Source organism: Lontra canadensis, unplaced genomic scaffold, assembly GCF_010015895.1.
Source record: "Lontra canadensis isolate GAN:19392208 unplaced genomic scaffold, GSC_riverotter_1.0 scaffold44, whole genome shotgun sequence".
NCBI classification, from domain to species: domain Eukaryota; kingdom Metazoa; phylum Chordata; class Mammalia; order Carnivora; family Mustelidae; genus Lontra; species Lontra canadensis.
Window position 1 is genome coordinate 77895 of NW_022631038.1, and position 20638 is coordinate 98532.

A 20638-nucleotide genomic window follows, 5' to 3' on the forward strand; every position below is an offset into this window, starting at 1 on the left:
CCGGGGGCTTTTAGGCCTTCACCGCGGCTTGTTGGAAAGTGGACGGACAGTCTGTCCCTTGGTGCTGAGAAAGGGGCCCAGGAGAAGCTGCAGCCGGCCCATCCCTCGATCCCGTGCGCTCTCTCCCTCTTCTCCAGAGGCCGCCTGCATGTTTCCACCGAAGGACCCCTCACCCTCTGACCAACGCCCAGAGGCTCGTCGGCTCTCGGTTTTAACAATGGTTTGCCTACCGTGGAGGCACTTCTGACCGCATCAGCTCCCTTGTTACTCCAAATCAGCCAGTGAACTGAGAGCCGCAGCCACCCGAGGGCCGAGGGCTGCGTCCCAGACCCTGTGGTCAGACTTGCACGAGACCCAGGCTCAGTGGGAAACACTGCATCGGCCCATTTACAAAGCAGGTCCTCGAAAATGCCCTGAACAGCCTCATCCTGGGCCACACGCCGGTACTCCTCACTCTGGATCCAAGTCGCAGATGAGCCGCATCCTGAGAAAGAAGGTGGGAGCCCCTGAGCCCCAGGAGCCTTGTGACGGCTGACCGATTGCCTGAGGGGGCCTCAGATCCAGGCAGGTGGCAAAACACCTTTCTGGGCATGTCTGCCAGGGTGTTTCTGGAAGACCGAGTCGAGCAGACCTCCCTCTCCCGTGTGCGTCGCCTCACCCGGTCCCCGTCCACTGGGGACCTGAATAGAACAGGAAGGCGGAGCAAGGGCAGACTCCCTTTCTGCGTGCCCTGGGACGTCGGAGCCCCGGTTCTTGGGTTTTGGGGCTCGGTCTGCTGTTGGCTCTGCCCGGTCCGCAGCTCACCTGTGCGACTTGTGAGTGACCCAGTGCTTGGTAAACCTGTGTATCTGTAACCTCCCCGTGACGCACTGGGGGCCCTGCCCCCGACACGTGCTTAGGGAGAGATGCCTCCCTTCCAGAGAGGGGCTCATGCTGGGTGAGGTGTACAGGTGGCCACCACCCATCATGGGGGCCCCTCTCGGGGTGCTGTCCTACCCCAAGGAGCATTCCCAGGTCTCTGGACCCGTGCTCGCTGCTCACACATGTGTTTCCCGGGGAACGGGGCACTCCTGGAAGGGGAACCACAGCAGAGAACCCACAACAGGGTAAGGGCCACCGTTGGATCTGGGTCTTGCCAGCGTGATCAAGGTCAGAGGTTAGAAGGCCTGGAGTGGTGTGTCCTTGAAGAAAGGAGGCCATCATGTGTCGGGAAAGGACCCCCGTCCACCGCTCTGCATATGTGACGAGGAGGGTCAGTCTGGCTGGAGTGAGCTCAGGACCCTCTAGCTGAGGGTTTTCAAGCCTGGCGGCCGCGTCCCAGACCTACACTTGCACACAACCCTGCTCCCCGAAGGTCACGAGGACAGAGACGCGTTTTGTAAATGGGCAGGTGCCTGGGAGCTGTAAGAAGCAGACACAGGCTGAAACGGGCAAGAGTCTTCCCCATCCTGGGTAACCTCCACTGAGGACATTTAACAGAACATTTGGTTTTTAATTACTAAGCTGGCTCTGAGCCATTGTGTTTTCTTGTCCAGCAACTAATGACATCTCATGATCAAGGGGCAGGGCCAGGGTCATACCCGGAACAGGGAGGTTTTAATTAGTCGCTTACTGTAGGAACCCGCCGGTCTTTAGATTGGAATGGAGGGCAAGTATGTGTACGTGCGCGTGTAATTGGATAATTAATACCAACGTTCGGTTTGAACATTTACCTGGTGGGGCTGGAGGGCGTCACCATTGAAAACAGGTTAAAACACTGCAGTGTACAAGACATTGTTCAAGGAAAAGTGTCAAAACCAAAATTGTGCCTAAAGAAGGATTAGAAACTCAGAAATTGCCAACTTCATGCTGATTAATAGTATTCTGAACAAAAAGTTATGTGTATTATTTGGAAGTATGAGCTGGCTGTTGTTAAAGTAACTTTCGGACTGGCAGTCAGGTGAACATGAGAAATAGTTGGTATTTCTGTGCAGGAAGTGCTCGAAAGAGCAGCTCTCATGGACTGGCAAGTCTCCCGTTGACGGAGAACGCCACCACGGCTCCAAACCATGGACACGCTGGTGACTGCCCGTGCTGAGACTGCATCGCGCCCTCAGCCTTCCTGCCAGCCTCCGGCCCATCTCAATAAAACCCAATGCCAGAACTTCCCACCAAGATGAGGAGTCGTCCAGGTTCCCCCCAGGCTGTGGGGTAGGTCCGGTCAGCGGCGTCTGCCACACACAGGTGCCCCCAGACGGTGCTGTCTCAGTGGCAGAAGGAAGCAGGGTTTCCCACACACGGGGCAGGGACCGCCGGGCGCACGTTACTTGGGTGGGGGAGTGCGGCGGATGGATGCAGCGGGTGGCAGAAGCACAGGAGTTAATGACCAGGGCCAACTGAGCAGATGGCCTCAGGGAGCCGGGCAGGGCCTTGTGGGAGTGCTGTCGGCAGGCCTATCTTCATTTCAGAGCAGAAACGCACCAGAAGACTCAGGATTTGTTTACAAGTCCAGATGGTGGCAAGGTGGTGGCTTTGTCACTCAGGAAGTAAGTGGGAATAAATGGTCACGTTTTCTGGCAGCTTCCTAGAGGGTTAACAGTTCAACACCATTTTTTAAAAAGCGCTTATTAAAATGTGAAGTTGGCTGGGATTACACTTCGTATTGTTGTCAGGTGCATAAACAAGGCTCCCCCCCAGTCGTCTATGAGCATCTAAGAAGGACCAGGGCTCAACACCCAGGCACGAGGCTAGTGAAGAACAATATGGACCAGAAAGTATCCAAATATGGAAGTTTCATAAGCTGTATAGCCCTTGAGACAAGGAAACATCATGGAGGGGATGCCGCTTGACGTTTGACAGATGTCCACTCCAAGGAAGAGAGGACACGTGTCAGCAGTCTTGGACGTTATGTGGCAGGGAGTTAGGATGGCCCCATGAGTGCATAAGGCAGATGGAGAGGAGAAGCCCCGGTGGACCTGGAGCACAGATGGGAGCACAGCAGAGCACCAGTGGCCCAGGACTCGGGGGAAGGACCAGGGGCCAACGACCCAGTGGAAAAGGACCAAGGACCCAGTGGAGAAGGACCAGGAACCAAGGGCCAAGGACCCGGTGGAGAACAGCCACAGGATGACTGCGTCCCCATGAGACTGTAACAGGAAGACCAAGCTCTTAATTTCATTGATTTTTTTTTTTCTGTTGTTTCTCTGTCACAGAATCACTTCCTGTCTGTATTATTTCCTTCCTTCTGTCTCTCCTGGGCTTACTCTGCTCTCTGGGCCTGCGAGGTGAGATGATCGCACCTGGGGCAGGGCCCCCCGCAAGGGGTGTCCCACACATTATCTAGTGCTGTTTCATTCTCACGCTGGCCAGTGGTGGGTTTATCCCTTGGAGATTATGTAGAAGAGTGTTATTTTCCGCGTGTTTAGAGAGTTTCCTGTGGTCTCGCCGTATGGATCTCGCGTTTGAGCTCAGGAATCAGAAACGCAGTCAGAAAACAGCACAATTTCAGTTTGCAGCCGTGTGTATGCCAGGACGGGAGCGGGTCTGCCCTGGCGTGTGTCCTGCAGGCACTTAAGAGGAGCCCCTCGCCTTGGCTGCTGTGGAAATGCCTACCCTGTTGGCCAGTGGCCCTGTGGGGTCACACTGTGTGGCTGGTCTGCTGCGGATGCGGGACGTCAGCCGTACATTAGGGTGGCGGTGTCCCCCGACTCCCCTTCGGGCGCTGGCGCCTTTGTTTGGTCGTTAACTCGGGGTTATGCGGCTCTGCAGTGCACGCGTCCAGGCCGTCCCGGCGGGTTGCCATTTGGGGGTGGGCCGCCCCTCTGCACGACTCCTCTCTCCAACATCAGCGCAGCTTCCCCTGCCTGCTTGTGCCCAACGGCCGTGTGGTCTCACCTCTGCACTGTTTACACTTGTGACCGGGGGAGGCCCTCGTGACCACCGGCCAGAAGGGGGCTCCCGTGGATCCAGCGAACTGTCCCCTCACGGCCTTCACTGACCCCACGGGGGGTCCTCCCACAGCCTCCACTGTGGCTGCGTTTCTCTGCCGCATCTGGATGGCAGGAGCGCACAGGGTCTGAAAGGCTCCCTTTCCCAGCTGCCCCTTCCTGGCCTCTGGAGAGCAGGCTCGCGTGGGTTCTCATCTGCAGCGGCTGGTACCACGCCAAGAAGCCAGGGCTTGGGTTCTGCAGGGCTCCCTGGAAACCCCCGGCCTGCCGTCCTGTCCCTCGGCGTCTTCTCCCACCGGAGTCCCGTGTGCAGCCCCGGGTTTCGGTGGAACTCAGCAGCAGGTGGGGAGATACACCCCCTCTTCTGGGAGCAGAGGTCCTGGCCCCCTCTGTACCCCGACTTCCATGCCGGCGCTGGACGCACAGGTGAGGGGTCCCCAAGCCTCAGTCTGGTCAGCCACACACCACACCCAGAGTGCCCACATGCCATGGGCCCAGTCCCGGTGACAGACCCCGAGCAGGCCACATGGGGGGGACGTGCCCGTGGGAGTTGGGTCAGCAGCGGCTCAAAGACAAGCCGCTTTGAGGGAGTGGGGGCTGCTACAGCTCTCACTCTGCCCGTGTTTGTGCTCAAGCCCTTCACACACTCAGATGCACACTGTCGTGTTCCCTGGTCAGAGCTGGCCTGTCCTCCCCGCAGCTCGGGCCGGCCAGCATCCCGGTGAGGGCTTGGCCTCCAGTGCGCCGGGCTCCTGGGCAGCACCGGGGTCCTGCTCACAGCTCCCCAGCAGCCAGGCCCCCCACAAGAAGGGATGCGGGCCGGTGAGCCCGGGCAGCACGCAGCCCCCCAGAAGTGTTTCTGGAGCCCCGCCCTCGGCAAGATGCTCTGATCTGTTGTCCATGCAGATGCAGTCAGAGTCCCCGTCCATGGGAGCTGCCGTCTCTGGTGTGGGGTCGCCAGGAGCTACCTGCCCGTGAGGTTGAACTGAGGCCCACACTGGGGCTCAGGTCTTAGTCTTGGGAACGCACCCTGTCCCAGGCCCTGAGCCACACCCCAGCAGCTTCGGGGCCCGGGGCCCCCTGTCCTCCCAGTTGCACGTCCACCCGCTACCTCCCCCCACCACCCGCCCGCCGCTGCCCCGGGAGCCGCAGCCGGGCTCTTCTCAGGCACTTCTGGAGCAGTTGTGTGTGGGGTCCCACCGGCCTCACTAGTTCCACGGTTTCCTCAGGGCAAGCAGTTCCCTGAGCATCTGCTGATGGCGTGAGGTTCGGACAGGCCAGGTGCCAGCAGGGACACACGCTGCCCGTGAGAGCAGCCGAGACCCTGCCGCACGATGACAGAGTCCAGGGCAGCGTGTGCAGCAGGACCCTTTCCATCAGACACCAACCGCACAGACGGCACAGGTGTGCCCGTGTGATGGGGACCCCAGCCATCGGTCCCGTCTGCCGCTGACAGCGCCACAGATCCATCCATTACAAATACGACCGCAAAATCTCCTTTTCTCGGAAATCCTGGCCCTTGGCACATCAGTGTGGGTGAGAAATGACCGTAACTCGGTTGCTGGTATAATGGAGTGACTAACGGACTTGGCCATCCAGCTGGTGCCTGTCATGGCCTGGCGGAGGGCTGTACCTGCCTCAGAGGACCCGGTCCTGTCCCTGCTCAGGTCCTGTGCCTGCAGCTCCGTGAGGGGCGCTGTGCCTGCCAACCATTGGGGTCCAGCTTGGAAGAACTGTCCCAAGCTGTCGGCTGGTGTCCGTGGCCCCCGGAAGATGTCACAGGGTGGGTGCGGGCACTCAACAGAGCCCAGCCACCGCCTGGGCCTATGGGCAAGCAGCCATCCACTCTGGGGCACCTGGCAAGGGGTGTGGTGGGTTCCTCTAAATTAAGAGAAGAACTGCCCATGAAGAGAAATGGTTTGACAGGCGCGTACAGGTGCTCTGCTGTTGGCTCCCATGGCTGATGCTTCCCCTTCCTCGGTTTCTCTGACCGGGCTTTTCCACTCAGCGTCCTGGGCTGATTTCCTTCTGATCGATCCGTTTTCTGTTTTGCAGCCAGCACAGGAGGAAGGGCCCGTGTTGACACGTGGACTGTGGCGTGGGTGCCGGTGAGGGTCCTCACCACCATGGCGGGGAGGGGGCACCCATCGGGGGAAGCAGCGGCCTTCTGCGAGGGGAGGGGTGTGGAGACGTTAGGGGAGCAGTGGCGCCAGCCCCCAGCCTGAGCAGCCGGACTGTCGGGTGCCGCAGAGCCCCTGGGATCGGGGTGCCCAGTGCGGACACAGCTGTGTGGACAACAGCTGGGGAGAGAAACCACTTCCCTCTGGTCCCAGAAACACTTGCCTTGGGGAGCCCCACATCACAAACAGAGAGGCCTGGTGTGTGTCCGCGTGTGTGTAAGAGAGAAAGAAAAAACACATGAACCAAGCTGACAGGAGGAAACACTTCCTTCAGGGTTTCCGAATGCCACCTGCCTGTTTCCTTCCTGTTCTTTCAACTTCTAGAAGCTTTCCTGGAGGGTGAGCCCCTTACGGCAGCTCCCTGGCTGAGGAACGACCACTTGGCCTTCGCCGTGGCTGCCACGACCTCCTTAGGGTAAAGCGTGACCCCACTCGGGCCAACACTGCAGGTGCATGCGGCCAGGTGGCCCCAGGGGGCCTGACCGTAGGCGCAGCCCCTGGGGCCGTGGGAAGGGGTGAGGCGGAGCACACGGGCGGGCAAGAATCTGCCTCCACCTCCACGCAGGCCTGCAGGACTGTCGAAAGGAACAGACTTTCCTGCCGCTGCTGCTCCCTCTGCCCCGCCTCTCGCCCTGTCAGTCAGTCCCCAAAGTGAGGAAGGGCAGGTCACGGGCTCTGCCCACTGCAGACCACATCTGCGGTCCCACTGAGCTGCTGGTTGGCCAACGCTTCTGTTCTTGGGTGCTTGTTTCTGACAACCCTAGAAAGAGGACAGAGTCTCTGATTCACAGGCAAAAGACAGGACAGACACAGAATGTTTTCAGGAACTCAACTGGGTAAGTTCGGGGAGTCCTCAGGGCCAGCCTCCTGCCCCCATGGAAGCTCCCGGTGCCAGAAGCCCTGCTGGGATCGACGCCGTCCTCTGCAGGAGCGGTGGAAACCCGGAGGCTTGAGTGGGGCCCAGTCAGAGTGTCCCTGCGCCCCAGAGGCCCCCAACCCCACCCCGGGCGCCCCTGGACATGCTCCTGCAGCCAGAAGCTGGGGGACGCCTCACGCTCAGGCAGCCCCAGGGCTCCCTGTTCCTGGCACACGTTGCTCATAGCACGGACAGAACCCTTCCCTGGTCGTGTGCAACCAGTTATAAAAATCCATACTGCGTAAGAGTGAAGGGAGTCGTGGTCACTGGTTGCCCCCTGTAAGCCCACCCAGGGGACTCTAGGGGCTCAGGCTGGAATGCAGTGACATGTAATGCTGTCACGCAGGAGAATTTTGTAGATTTTATTCAGGTTTTCTTGTTGTGGTAAAATGCCCAGAAAATTTACCATCTTCACCATCTTTTGGTGCAGGAATGAGTGGAATCCTGATTGTACCACTGTCATCACCATACCCCTGCTCTTTTCATCTGGAAAAACTAAAACTCCGTCCCCATGAAGCCCTAAGCCGCCTGCCCCAGCATCCCCACCCGCTGTGTGACTCTCCTCTAAGGGCTTCGTCCGCACGGAACCTGCCATCTCTGACTTTCCGTGATGGGCTCGTTTCCCCAGAGCACATGGTCCTCCAGGCTCACCCATGGTGTAACAGGTGTCAGAATGGCCGTCCTCGTACAGGCTGAGGGCTTGTCCCTCGAGTGGCTACAGCACAGGTCGGGTTGCTTCCACTCTTTGGCTATTGTGAACAATGACACAAGGAACATTTCCCTAATTATTAGTGATGTTGCATGCTTTGTGGCCATTGGTGTGTCCTGTTTGGAGAAGTGTATTTCCCAGTCCTTTGCCTTTTGTTGTTGTTCCTGCCGTAGCCACAGCTGTGTCTTTCAGAGTCTAGTGCTCACCATTACACATGGAACCGCCGCAGCTGTGCTTTTCATTGAGCAATAGTCGACATACATTTTACTAGTTCAGTTATACAGCTGGTGCATCATAAGTGCATACTAGGTATACAGCAGTTCTTTGATATTTGTACAGATTACAAACTCTGCTTATTTCTGAATTGGGACCCTGTGACTGAGTTTTAGGAGTTTTCTGTATTCTGGATATATATCCTGGTCACACGTGCAATTTGCAAACATTACCTCCCATTCTGCAGGTTACCTTTTTTTACTCTGTTGATGGCAATTTTGATGCACAGAATTTTAAAAATTTTCGTGAAGTTCAGTTGTCTTCTTACTCTTGTTACCTGTGCCTTTGGTATCGCATTCAGGAAACCACCGCCAAATCCAGTGTCCTGAAGATTTTCTGCTGCATTTTCTCTTGAATTTCAGATTTCCAGGTCCTACATTAGGCTGAGAGTTTCAATCCATTTTGAGGTAACTTTTGTGTGTGGCATCAGGTGGGCATCCAACTTCACTTTTTGCCTGTGGATGCCCAGTTTTCCTGGCGCTGTTAATTGAGAAGGTGCTCCTCTCCCTGCTGACTGCACCTGTGAGGGCTTCCCTGTGGGCTCTCCGTTCTCTTCCACTGGCGTGTCTGCCTCTACCCCGAGGGTCTGCTGTCTTGGTTAACAGAGATTTGTGGTTAGTTCTAAAACCAGGAAGTGTAAGTCCTCCATTGCTTCTCTTCACCTAGGGAATTATTTTGCCTGTTTTGAGTTTTCTCAAGATTCAGTATGAATTTTAGGGGGGGAGTGGTTTACTGTTTCTACAAAAAAAAAAAAAAGTCATTGGATTTTGATGAGGTTCCACTGAATCTGCAGCGTAATTAGGGTAGTCCTGATGCAGAGCCATTTAAGTCTCCACTCCAGGGCCATAGGATGTGTTTCCATTTATTTATGTCTTAATTTCTTTCAGCACTGCTCTGTAGCTCCCCTTGTACAAAATCAGCTCCTTGCTTGAGTTCATTCCTGAGTCTTCTGTTCTTTTTGGTGATATCTTAAATGGAATTATTTTTGTGATTTCCTTTTCAGATCATTCTGCTCCTAGTGTGTCGGCTTTGTACCCTGCTGCTCTGAAGAATTCATTTATTGGATCTAACAGCTTTTTTATGGGGTCTTTAATGGGCATTTTCTCCATGTAAGATCATATCACCTACAAACAGAAATGGTGATTTTACTTCTTCCTTTCCAGTTTCAATGTGTTTTATTTCTTTTTCTTGCCTAATGGCTCTGGCTAGGAATTCCAGTACTGTGTTGAGTAGATGTCATAAAAGCAAGAGTGTGTGTCTTCTTTCTGCTCGTAGAGGAGAAGCTTTTTTTCACCATTGAGTATTGTGTTTGCTACATATGTTTCATACGTAGATGTAGATTTTTTATGTGGAGTTTCCTTCTACTCCTATTTTGTTGAGTGTTTTTATAATGAAAGGGTGTTGTATTTTGTCAAATGCTTTTTCTGCATTGAGATGATCGTGTGTTTTCCCCTTCATTTTGTTTATGTGGTGTGTCATCTTGATTTTCACATTTAGAACCATCCTTGCATTCTGGGAGGACATCCCACTTGGTCCCATCCTTTTAATATACAGCTAAACGCTAAGTATTTTGTTGAGTATTTGTGCATCAGTGATCGAAGGAATATTGGTCTGTGGCGTTTTCTCCCTTGTGGTATCTTTGTCTGGCTTTGGTATCCGGGTAGCGCTGGCCTTAGAATTAATTAGAAAGTGTTCTCTCTTCCTTGAATTTTTGGAAAAGTCTGGGAAGGACTGGTATTATTTCTTCTTTAAATGTTTGGGTGAATTCACAGTGAAGCCCTCAGGTCCAGTGTTGTTCTTTGTTAAGAGACTACTGATCACGGATTCAATCTCCTCACTAGTTACAGAGCTATCCAGTTTTTCATTTCTTCTTGAGTAGATGGTGGTAGGTTTTGTGCTTCTAGAAATTTGTCCATTTCATCTAGATTATCCAATTTATTGGCATGTAGCTATATATAGTGCTTTCTTAAAATTCATTTTATTTGTGTAGAAATGGTAGTGATGTCCCCACTTTTATTTTTTATTTTAGTAATTTGAGTCTTCTCGTTTTCTTAGTTCATTTAGTTAAAGGTTTGTGAATACTGTTGATCTTTTTTGAAGAACCAACTTTTTGTGTCATTGATTTTTCTCTACTGTTTTTCTGTTCTGTACTTCATATATCTCTGGCCTAATCTTCATTATTCCCTTCCTTCTGGGAGCTTTTAATTTAGTTTGTTCTTATCTTTCTAGTTCCTTAAGTTGTAAAGTTGGGTTGTTGATTTGATCTTTCTTGGTATTAATGCAAGCATGTATCACCATGAATTTCCTTCTTAGGACTGCTTTTGCTCCATTCCCTAAGTTTTGGTATGTTGTGTTTTTGTTTTCATTCATCTCTAAGTATTTTCTGATTTCCCTGTGATTTCTTCTTTGATCCACTCATTATAAAGTTGTGTTTTGTTCTCACATTTTAGAGAATTTTCCAGTTCTGCTTATGTTCCTTATCTCTACCTCATCATGTTGTGGTCCGAGAAGATACTTTGCATACAAGATATCTATCTTTTAACATCTGTTGAGGCTTAATTTGTGGCCTAACATTCTGTCTATTTTGGAACATGTCCCATGTGCTCTTGAGAAGATCACACGTGCTCGTCTTGCTGCGTGCACTGTTCTGTATTTCTCTACCAAATCTACTTGGCCCTCTATCTGCCGACTTCTCTTGTCTGGTCTTTGTCTCCATTCCTGGGGAGGAGTACTGAAGTCCCAGCTATTACTGTAGAATGATTTCTGCTCCAGTTCTGTCGGGTTTTCCTTCGTATATTTTGATGGTCTGTCACTAGGTGTGTCAATGTTTGTAACTGTTCGATCTTGCTCTGTTGAACGCTTTGTTAATCTATAATGTCCTTTGTCTCTTGTCTCATGCGAGGTTTTTGTTTGGAGTCTGTTTCATCTGGCGTTAGTAGAGCCAGCCGGCTGTCCTTTGGCTACTACCGCCGTGGAGCCTCTTTCCGTCTGTCACTTTCTACCTGCCGGTGTCATTGGGTTAAAGGTGAGCCTCTGGTTGACAGCATGTTGTTGGTTCCTGTGTTTTTACTCATTCTGCCAATCTGTTCTTTGATTTGAGAGTAAAATTCATTTACATATAAAGTAACTGCTGATAAGAAGGGACTGACTTCTGTCCCTGTGTCTTTTGTTTTCTATGTGCCCTGCAGCTTTTTTGTCCCTGGGTGACTGCATTTCTCTCTTCTTTCCAGTTAAATCTTCTGCAGGCAGTGTTAAAACCCTTCCTAATTTCCTTCCTGTCTATTCTGTAACTGTTTTCTTGGTGGTTACCATGGGAATTCCATCTCACTTCCCATGGAAATAACATTTGAATATTAATTTATAACAGCAGAACTTCAGTAACAAAGTAAAACAGTTCTACCCCTTCTCTTTGAGTTGTTGGTGTCACAGAATTACATCTTTATACATTGTGTGACCAAAACATAAACTGATAATTCTGGTAAATGCGTGAGTCTTTTACATTATGTAGAAGACAAGATTTGAAGTCACAAACCAAAGTCACAGTAATGCCAGCTTTTAGACGACGTTTCTCCTTAAATGTGTTAGACTTGAAGTCATGGAGAAGGAAGGAGAGCAGCTACAGACTGGACCGGTGGCATCATAACGGCAGCACTCGAGATAGCCCGCGTTCTTACCCCGACTCGGATACTCTTCAGTGGCCCTCAGCTGCCGTCCGGCATCTTTCCTCTCCCTGCAGGCCCCGGAGCAGCTCCTGCCCGGCAGGTCCTAGTGAGGCAAAGCCCCCCAGCTGTTATTTTTCTGGCAATGTGTGACTTTCTCCTTCTTTGCAAAAACAGTATGCCGGATACAGGACTGTTGGTTGACAGGTTTGGTTTTTTTTCCTTTAGTACTTTGACCAGATCAGCCCCCTGGCTCCTGGCCTCCTGTGTCTGATGGGAAGTGTTGAGGACAGACGAGTGCTAATGTGATGAGGGTCTCTTGTGTGACTCCCTTCATGCCACTTGCAAGAGTCTGTCTTTGTACGGGTTGATCGTAACTTGTCTTGCTGTGGATCTGAGCTCACCTGAGAGTTTGCCGAGTTTCTTGGATGTTGACACTCATGCATTTCATCAAATTTGGGGAATTTTCAGGCACTACTTCTTCAACTGTTTCCTCTTCCCCTTTCTCTTCCTTCTGAGAATCCCATGATGCACATGTTGGTTTCCTAAATGGTGTCTCAGATTTCTTTAAGTTCTGTTCACTGTTCTTCAGACTTTTTCCTTTCTGCTCCTCAGACATGACATCTTTGTCTTCTACTCAAGTTCACGGATTCCTTCTGCCTCTTCATATCTAACAGTGAATCCCCCTAGTGATTTTGGAATAGTTGCATTACAGTATTTTCAGGCATACGACAGTGGGTCAGCAGTTGTCTACATTGTTACAGGGTCACCATAGTGAGTGTCGTCACCATCTGTCCCCATAAAACTTGAGAGTCTTACTGACTGTATCCCCGGTGCCGTACTTTGCATTGGCGGGGCTTGTCTATGTTATAAGTGGAGGTTCGTACCCTCATCTGCTCCACGTCTTTCACACTGTCCCCTACCCTGTCCCCTCTGGCAACTACCAGCTCTTTCTCTGTATTTACTACTCTACTTCACATGCTGTTGTTGTTAGGGTTTGTTTTTTACGTTCCACGTGCCAGTGAAATCATGTGGCACTTGTGTCTCTCTGACTTCTTTCACTTAGCATAATGCACTCAGGGTCCATCCACATTACTGCAGATGGCCAGATTTCATTCCTTTTATGGTTCAGTAGTATTCTGTTGTGTGTATATACACCACATCTTCCTTATCCATTCATCTGTTAGCACACACTTGGGCTCCTTCCATCCTGGCTATCGTAAATAGTGCTGTAATAAACATGGGTGCTTGTATCTTTTTCAAATTAGTGGGTTTTTTTTAAATTTTTTATTTCTTTTCAGCGTAACAGTATTCACTGTTTTTGCACCGAACCCAGTGCTCCATGTAATCTGTGCCCTAATACCCACCACCTGGTGTTTTTAACGTGTAATGGGTGGTATAAGAAAGTCGTCTAGTTTCATTCTTTTGCATATGGCTGTCCAGTTTTCTTGGCCTATTTCCTGAGGATAGCGTCATTTACCCAGTGCATATTCTTGTCTCTTTTGTCATAAAGTAGTTGACCACAGATACGGGTTTATTTCTGGGCTCTCTGCTCCGGCTTATCGGCCCATGTGCGTGCTTGTGCCAACACCACACAGTCTGGTTTGCTAGAGCTCAGTAATCGAGTTTGAAATCAGGGAGTGTGATGTTTTGCTCTTCCTCAAGTTTGCCTTGGCTCTTTGGGGTCTCTTGTGATCCCATATAAATTTTAGGATGGTTTGTTCTATCTCTGTGAAAAATGGCATTGGAATTTTTGTAGGAATTGCGTTGAATCTATAGACTGCTTTAGGTGGTGTGGACATGTTAACCATATTAATTCTTCCCACTGCGAGCATGGAGTATTTATCCATTTACTGGTGTCTTCTTCAGTTTCTTCCGTCGGTATCTTACAGTTTTCAGTGTACAACAGTTTCATCGGTTAACTTTACTCCCAGGTGTTTTACTCTTTTGGGGTCAAGTATAAATGGGACTGTTTTCTTAATTTCCCTTTCTGCTAGTTAGTTATTAGTGTAGAGAAACAAATAGATTCCTGCATATTAGTTTTGTTCCTTGCAATTTTATTGAATTCATTTATTCTAATAGTTTTTCGGTGGAGTCTTTAGGGCTTTCTATATATAAGACCCTGTGATCTGCAAACTGTGACCGTTTTACATCTTGCTTCACTACTTGGATGTCCCTTACTTCATCTTCTTGTCCGAATGCTCCGTCTGGGGCTTCCAGTACCGTGTTGAATGAAACTGGTAAGTGGACATCCTTGACTTGTCTCCTACCTTACAAGGAAAGTGAAAATGGGACGTGAGCTGTGGGTTGTCATATCTAGCCTTCATTAGCTTGAGGTATATCCCCTCTCCGCCCACTTGGTTGAGTTTTTATCATAAGCAGAAGTTGAATTTTGTCAAATGCTTTTTCTGCATCCATTAAGGTGATCATATGACTTTTATCTTTCATGTTGTTAATGTGGTCATCACACGGATTGATTTGCAGATGCTGAATCTTCCATGCATCCCTGAAACAAAACTTGATCCTTTTCATGTATTGTTGAATTTGGTTTGCTAATATTTTGTTGAAGATTTTCACATGTATGTTCATCAGAGACATCTGTCTCTAATTTTTTTTGTTTGTAGTGTCTTTGGTTTTGGTATTAGGGTAATGCTGGCCTCAAGAATGAATTTTGAAGTTTTCCTTCCTTTTCCGTTTTTTGGAAGAGATTGCAAAGGACAGGTATTCACTCTTCTTTAAATGCTTAGTAGAATTCACCTGTGCCATCTGGTCCTGGACTCACCTGTTTGTCAGGAGTTTGGTCACCAATTCAATTTCATTACTAGTAATCAGTCTGTTCAGATTTTCTATTTCTTCCTGATTCAGTCTTAGAAGATTACATGTTTCTAGGAATTTATCCATTTCTTCTAGGTGTCCAATTTGTCAAAATATAATTTTTCATAACAATCTCTTATAATCTTCTGGATTTCTGTGATTCAGTTTTAAATTCTCTCATTTATGATTTTATTTATTTGAGTCTTTTTCTTGATGAGTTTGACTAAAGGTTTGTCAATTTTGTTTATCTTATCAAAGAGCCAGATCTTAGTTTATTGATCTTTTCTATTGTCTTTCTGGTCTCTAATTCATTTATTTTCACTCTGATCTTTATTACTTCCTTCCTTATACTAACTTTGGGCTTTTTTTTAATAGTTTTTTGTTTGTTTGTTTGTTTGGTGTACCTTTAGATTATTTGAGACTTTTCTTGTTTCTTGAGGTAGGAACTTCCCATGTAGAACTGCGGGAATAGGGGCGCCTAGGTGGCTCAGTGGGTTAAAGCCTCTGCGTTTGGCTCAGGTCATGATCTCAGGGTCCTGGGATCGAGCCCCGCATCGGGCTCTCTGCTCAGTGGGGAGCCTGCTTCCCCCTCTCCCTCTGCCTGCCTCTGCCTACTTGTGATCTTTGTCTGTCAGACATTCCTCATTAGACCAGTTTAGTGATTATGAACTCTTAATTTTCCTTTGTCTGGGAAATTCTCTCTCTCCTTTAGTTCTGAATGATAACCTTGCTGGATAGAGTATTCTTATTGTAGGGGTTTTTTTCCCTTTCAGCACTCTGACTCTGTCATGTTACTCCCTTCTGGCCTGCAAAGTTTCTGCAGAAATATCCCTTGTATGTAGCCAGTAGTTTTTCTCTTACTACTTTTTTTTTATTATTATTCAGCATAATACCTTCTAGTTCTATCCACGTCGTTGCAAATGGCAAGATTTCATTTCTTTTGATGGCTGCATAATATTCCATTGTGTATATGGATCACATATTTTTTTAATCTTTTTATCTTTTTTATCTTTTATTTTTTATTTATCTTTATTTGACCAGTCTCATCTTTCAGTTCTTTTTTCTTGTTGTTTCTCAGCATGGGTACTTTCCATGTCTGTCTTCCAGACCAGTGAACCATTCTGCATCCTCTAATCTCATTCATTTTCTGTGATGTAATTTTCATTATAATTTTCATATCCATTATATGATGTAATTTTCTATCTCATTATTGAAGTTCTCAGAGCTTATCCACTCTTCTTTAAAGTCTAGTGAGTATTTTTATGACCATTACTTTGAATTCTTTATCAGGTAGGTTCTTTATCGCCATTTCTTTAGGTCTTTTTCTAAGGTTTTGTCTGATTCTGTGTTTATTTCTATGTGTTAGGGTCCACCAGCTACATCTTCTGGTCTTGAAAGTAGTAGCCTCACATAAAATGCATCCTTTAGGGCCACAGTCCCCTCTGGCCACCAGAATCATGTGCTTCAAGGCTGTACCCCATGTGGCCTGCGTACCCCCTCCTGTTTCGATGGGGCTCTGACTGCTGGGAGTCTGCTGGTAGGTGGAGCTGAGCCCCCTCCTTGGGGCAAGAGTCCCTCTGGAGGGCTGTCAGTTCCAGCTGGGGACTCCCCCTGGGGTGTGGCAGGTGGGGGCTGCTTGGTGGGGCGGGGGTCTTGCCAGGGCAGGGGAGACAGTACCAGCAGGTTAGACGGAGCATGCTGGAAGTGGTGTCTGGCAAGCTAGGTGGAAGGAGGGCAAGAACAGTGGTGCCCGTCAGCACTTCCGTTCCCAGAGAAAGCGCCTGCGGATCCCCGCCCCTCCGGTACATGCCCTAACACTAGTCCATGAAGCTCCTTCACGTGAGCTCCAGGCACTTTTCAAACTGCCATCTCTGTGCTGGCACCGAGTGACCTAGGGCTCGAACCTTTCAGAGCAGTGGCTGGCGTCCTCTAGCCCTTGCTCTCCTGGAATGAGGCCCCACTTGTTTTCAAAGCTCCCAGGGTTAAGCCTCGCTGGTTTTCAGAGCTGGGCTTTATGGGGGCTTCCTTCCTAGTGCAGGTCCCTAGTGCCGGGGGTGCCCCTGGGGCTTGATGCCCTCAGTCCTCAGAGACGAGCTCTTCCCCTCTGCTCTCCCTCACACTGGTGGGTCATGTGCCAGGAATCGGTTTCCTGCTCTGCCCTTCTTGGTATGTCTTCTTCCTTCTGTCCTTGGCTATGGAAGAGCCCTTCTGCCAGCCTCCAGTGGTTCTCAGGGTGAGTCGCTGTCTGTGTGGTGGATGCCTTGGTGTGTCCCTGGGAGGAGGTGAGCTCAGGGTCCTCCTACTCTACGTCTTACCCCATTGTCCCAGGGCATTTGTGTTAGAATCTGTCTAGTAGATCTGACTTGGGTCTTTTTCAGGGACTGACTCTGTTGAATTCTCTTTTTCCTTTCAGTGGGCCAGACTCTCCTGTTGCCTTGTGCGTCCTGTGATTTTTTGGCTAACTGACCACCGGACGTTCAAGTCTCATGGTGTGGTGACTCTGGAAATCAGATTCTCCCCCTTCCCCAGGGTTTGCTGTTTTGCTGTCGAAGTTCTTTGGATTGTCGGTGGGCTGTCTCTGTGCCGAGAACCAGCCTGAGGTGTCAGCTGCTGTCTCCTCGGGTCTTGTCTGAGCCTTTCCGTGGGCACGCACAGTCCCTTCCTAATTCCCACCTATGCAGCTGTTTCTGAACGTCCTAATGTGTGGCTCCCAAAAGGGGGCCAAGGGGGCCCTTGCCCTTTCAATGCCCTTGGTGTCGCCAGAGCTGGAGCTGGAGGGGCGGCAGCGATGGCCGCCAGGCTCGGTGTCGGCACCTGTGTGATGGGAAGCCACCGTCAGTGTCAGAGCGTAGACCCTGCTACTGGGAGGACAGGTCCTTGCCCACCTGGCGTCTGCAGGCTGTTCCAGAAACACGTGCACAGCTGCCTGCGGCGTGGCTGGGTGGCCGTGACCGTGCTGAGAGCTCGGAGAGACCCAAACTGACGACTTCCCCTGGACAGTTGTAGGCTTCGGCAGACCCCATGGTCCCCAAAGAGTCCCATCAGACAGAGTCTGCCCCTGGGGTTGTTGCCCGGGTCGGGAGAGATTCCTGGTGCTCCCCGCTCTGCCCTCTTCCCAGCATCCAATCAGGCACCTTTAAACTTTCCATCTATTGTCAGTTCTCTTGACTGCAGTTTCTTATTTCTGCCTCTTCGCCTTTCGGTCATTTTGTTGGTTTCCTGTGGGTGGTTTTGGAGAGTTCCAGAGAGCTAACTGTAGGGAGGCAATGGGACTTGAACCCTTGGGGCCAGCTCAACAGATGCCAGGAATATTTGTGGACTCTGTGAAACAACTCAAAACATGACCCCAGGGTACCAGCCTGGAGGTTGAGGCTTCCCCAAAAAGTGAGGTTTGGTGATACAAACTGGCACCCCTTAGGCAGGGGTGAGCGCCGCAGGGAGTTAACGGACAGACGGGACGGGATTGTGGCGCGCTCCGCTCAGCGCTCCGCAGGGCCGCAGGGCCACAGGGCCGGTGCGGGAGCCGCCGCGGGGTCAGCAGCGGAGAGGCCGGCCCTGCCGGGCGCGGGCGGCCCCTGCGCGCAGGCGTCATGGTGCCCCTGGGGGCTTCCCCACCCCTGCGGCCTTCCCCAGCCCTGTGGCCCCGTCCTGACCGCCCCGTCTGCCATTGCAGAGGAGGCCGAGCACGGCAGCTTCGGGGCCGGCTCGCTGTCCCGCCGGAGGAAGGCGCTGGCGCTGCGCGAGGACGGCCCCCGCCGGCGCGCGCACCTGCACATCGGCCTTCCGCACGACTTCCGCCCGGTGTCGTCCATCATCGACGTGGACATCCTGCCCGAGACGCACCGCCGCGTGAGGCTGTACCGGCACGGCTGCCAGAAGCCGCTGGGCTTCTACATCCGCGACGGCACGAGCGTGCGCGTCGCCCCGCAGGGGCTGGAGAAGGTGCCGGGCATCTTCATCTCGCGCATGGTGCCGGGCGGCCTGGCCGAGAGCACGGGGCTGCTGGCCGTGGACGACGAGGTCCTGGAGGTGAACGGCATCGAGGTGGCCGGGAAGACGCTGGACCAGGTCACGGACATGATGATCGCCAACAGCCACAACCTCATCGTCACGGTCAAGCCGGCCAACCAGCGCAACAACGTGGTGCGCGGCAGCCGCGCGTCGGGCAGCTCGGGCCGCTCGTCGGACAGCGCGGCCAGCCGCCACAGCCTGCCCGCCGCCCCCGCGCTGCTGCCCCTGCAGCCGGACGACGCCGACAGCGACGACGAGCCCGACGTGGTGCTCGAGGGCGTCCTGGAGCCGCCGCGGCTGGCGCCCCGGTCCCCGGTAAACGGCGCGGGCCCGGCGTCTGCGCGGGACGGCCCCGCGCACCGGCTGCTCAGCTCCCTGCGCGCCGACCCGCGCCACAGCCTGGCGCTGCCGCTGCCCCCGGGCGCGGTGGAGGAGCACGGCCCGGCCGTGACGCTGTAGGCCCCGGACGAGCTGGGCGCGCGCGGCCGCTGTGCCCCGGCGGGATCCGGATCCTCTCCCGCAGCCTGGCGCGGCCCGAACCCCTGTGGAGAACGCACAAAGGCTGTTTTTCTGTGGTTTCTCCGCAGACCACGGGAGGCTCCCGTAAGCCCAGCCAGGTGCGGGGCGCGGCTCCCCCGGCGGCGCGCGGGAGGGATTTCAGCGGAAGTTGTCGAGCGACTTTCGTAAATGAAGCTTTAAAATCACCTTTTGTAAAGAAGAGTGACTCCGCGGTTTCCACGTGACTCTGCAGACACAGCCCGGAGGTCAGCCCCAGGCCCCGGCGGGAGCGCAGGGGGAGGCGTGTCTCACCCCCGGAAGCACGAGGCCCGGCCGAGGCAAGGGTCCCCCCACGCGCACTTCGTCTCCGAACCGGGGTGCAGAGCGCCCCAGCGTCCCCGGGGCAGGCCACCGGCCGGGAGCAGGCCAGTGCATGCGGGCGGTCGCAGGCGGCCGGTGTCCAGCCTCGGGCCGAGCCAGCGCCGCGGGACAAAACGCTCGTGTGGCCTTGCCCTGCGCCCCGATGGAGTCCACGGCCGGTTGTGAGTGTTGGCCGCGGGCAGGACGGACGCGCCCCCACGCGCCTCCAGCGGGCCCGGGAAGCTCGCGGTCGTCTGGATGTACAGTTTCTGTTGTCTCTGTTTTTAAACAAGTCGCTTGGAACCTGATTTTTACGCAGATTAAATTCATTGACGCTTCGCTTTGATCTTCAGCAATATTTATATATTTAGTCATTGTAAGGTTTCCTCATTTGATCCAATTTTATATGAACTGTTTTGTTCGAGTCCGATGTCCAGGAAGAAACAGGACCCCTTCACTTGGAGAACGAGGCTCTGGCCCGGTAAAGCTTTCCTACAAATAACGCGTTTTTCTAGGAGCCTCCGGGCGGCGAGCGCCCCGGCTCCTCCTGTGGTCCGGCACCACCTGCTGCTCAGTGGCGAAACGGTCCTGCCTCGGGACGCTCAGGCCCCCAACTGGAGAACAGAATCTTACCATCTTCACTTTTGCTGAATCCATTGAGTGTAAAAGCCAATTATTTTTCTTTTGGAAACTATTTATTGGGCAGAAATACTTTTTATTGAGTAGTTGTGGTCTGCCACGCCTATGTTTGATTTTGTTATTTGTGCGCTTTTGTTCCTAAACACAGGGAAGACCAAAGGTGCTCTCCCTTTGAGGTCTGGGGCGAGAGCTCAGATACACCCAGATTTATGGGCGCCAGTGAACATATGAGCATCTTTTCTGGCACCCAAGCAGTCAGAAGTGTTTTTGAGGTTTTGGTTGTTTTTTGTTTTTTTGTTTGTTTTTTTTTTTGTTTGTTTTGTTTTGTTTTTTACTACAATAAGTATTATAGAACCAAAAACCTAATGCTAGTTACTATCACAATGAAATGTTCTTTTACTAAGTTATTGCTGGTTATCAAATATCTTGTTGAGTAATGGGATCTGTTACCAAGAAGGAAAGTTAAGTTTCTTACCATGTTTGAGCTAAGCAAATGTGAATAATTTTTTAAAGAAAAAAAAAAAAAAAGCCTCCTCTGAGACTTGTATTCTGTTGTTCATAATTTTAGGAGTTCTGAATTTCTTGGAACAGCTGCTTGAGTGTATTTTTGTACCCATATCTTCACTTCTGCCTTTTTCTTCTTAAATAAAAAA

General features: G+C 51.5%; 1 protein-coding gene across 1 annotated transcript in view; it reads left to right on the top strand.

The window, feature by feature from the left end:
- The window catches only part of PARD6G (par-6 family cell polarity regulator gamma), an 80209-nt gene extending 61224 nt beyond the window's left edge, over nt 1-18985 (top strand). The window contains exon 3 of the mRNA XM_032872175.1: nt 18151-18985. Coding sequence (XP_032728066.1) covers nt 18151-18947 — 797 coding nt within the window. The 3' untranslated portion in view covers nt 18948-18985. The remainder of the gene's footprint in view (nt 1-18150) is intronic.
- Nucleotides 18986-20638: the final 1653 nt, after the last annotated feature.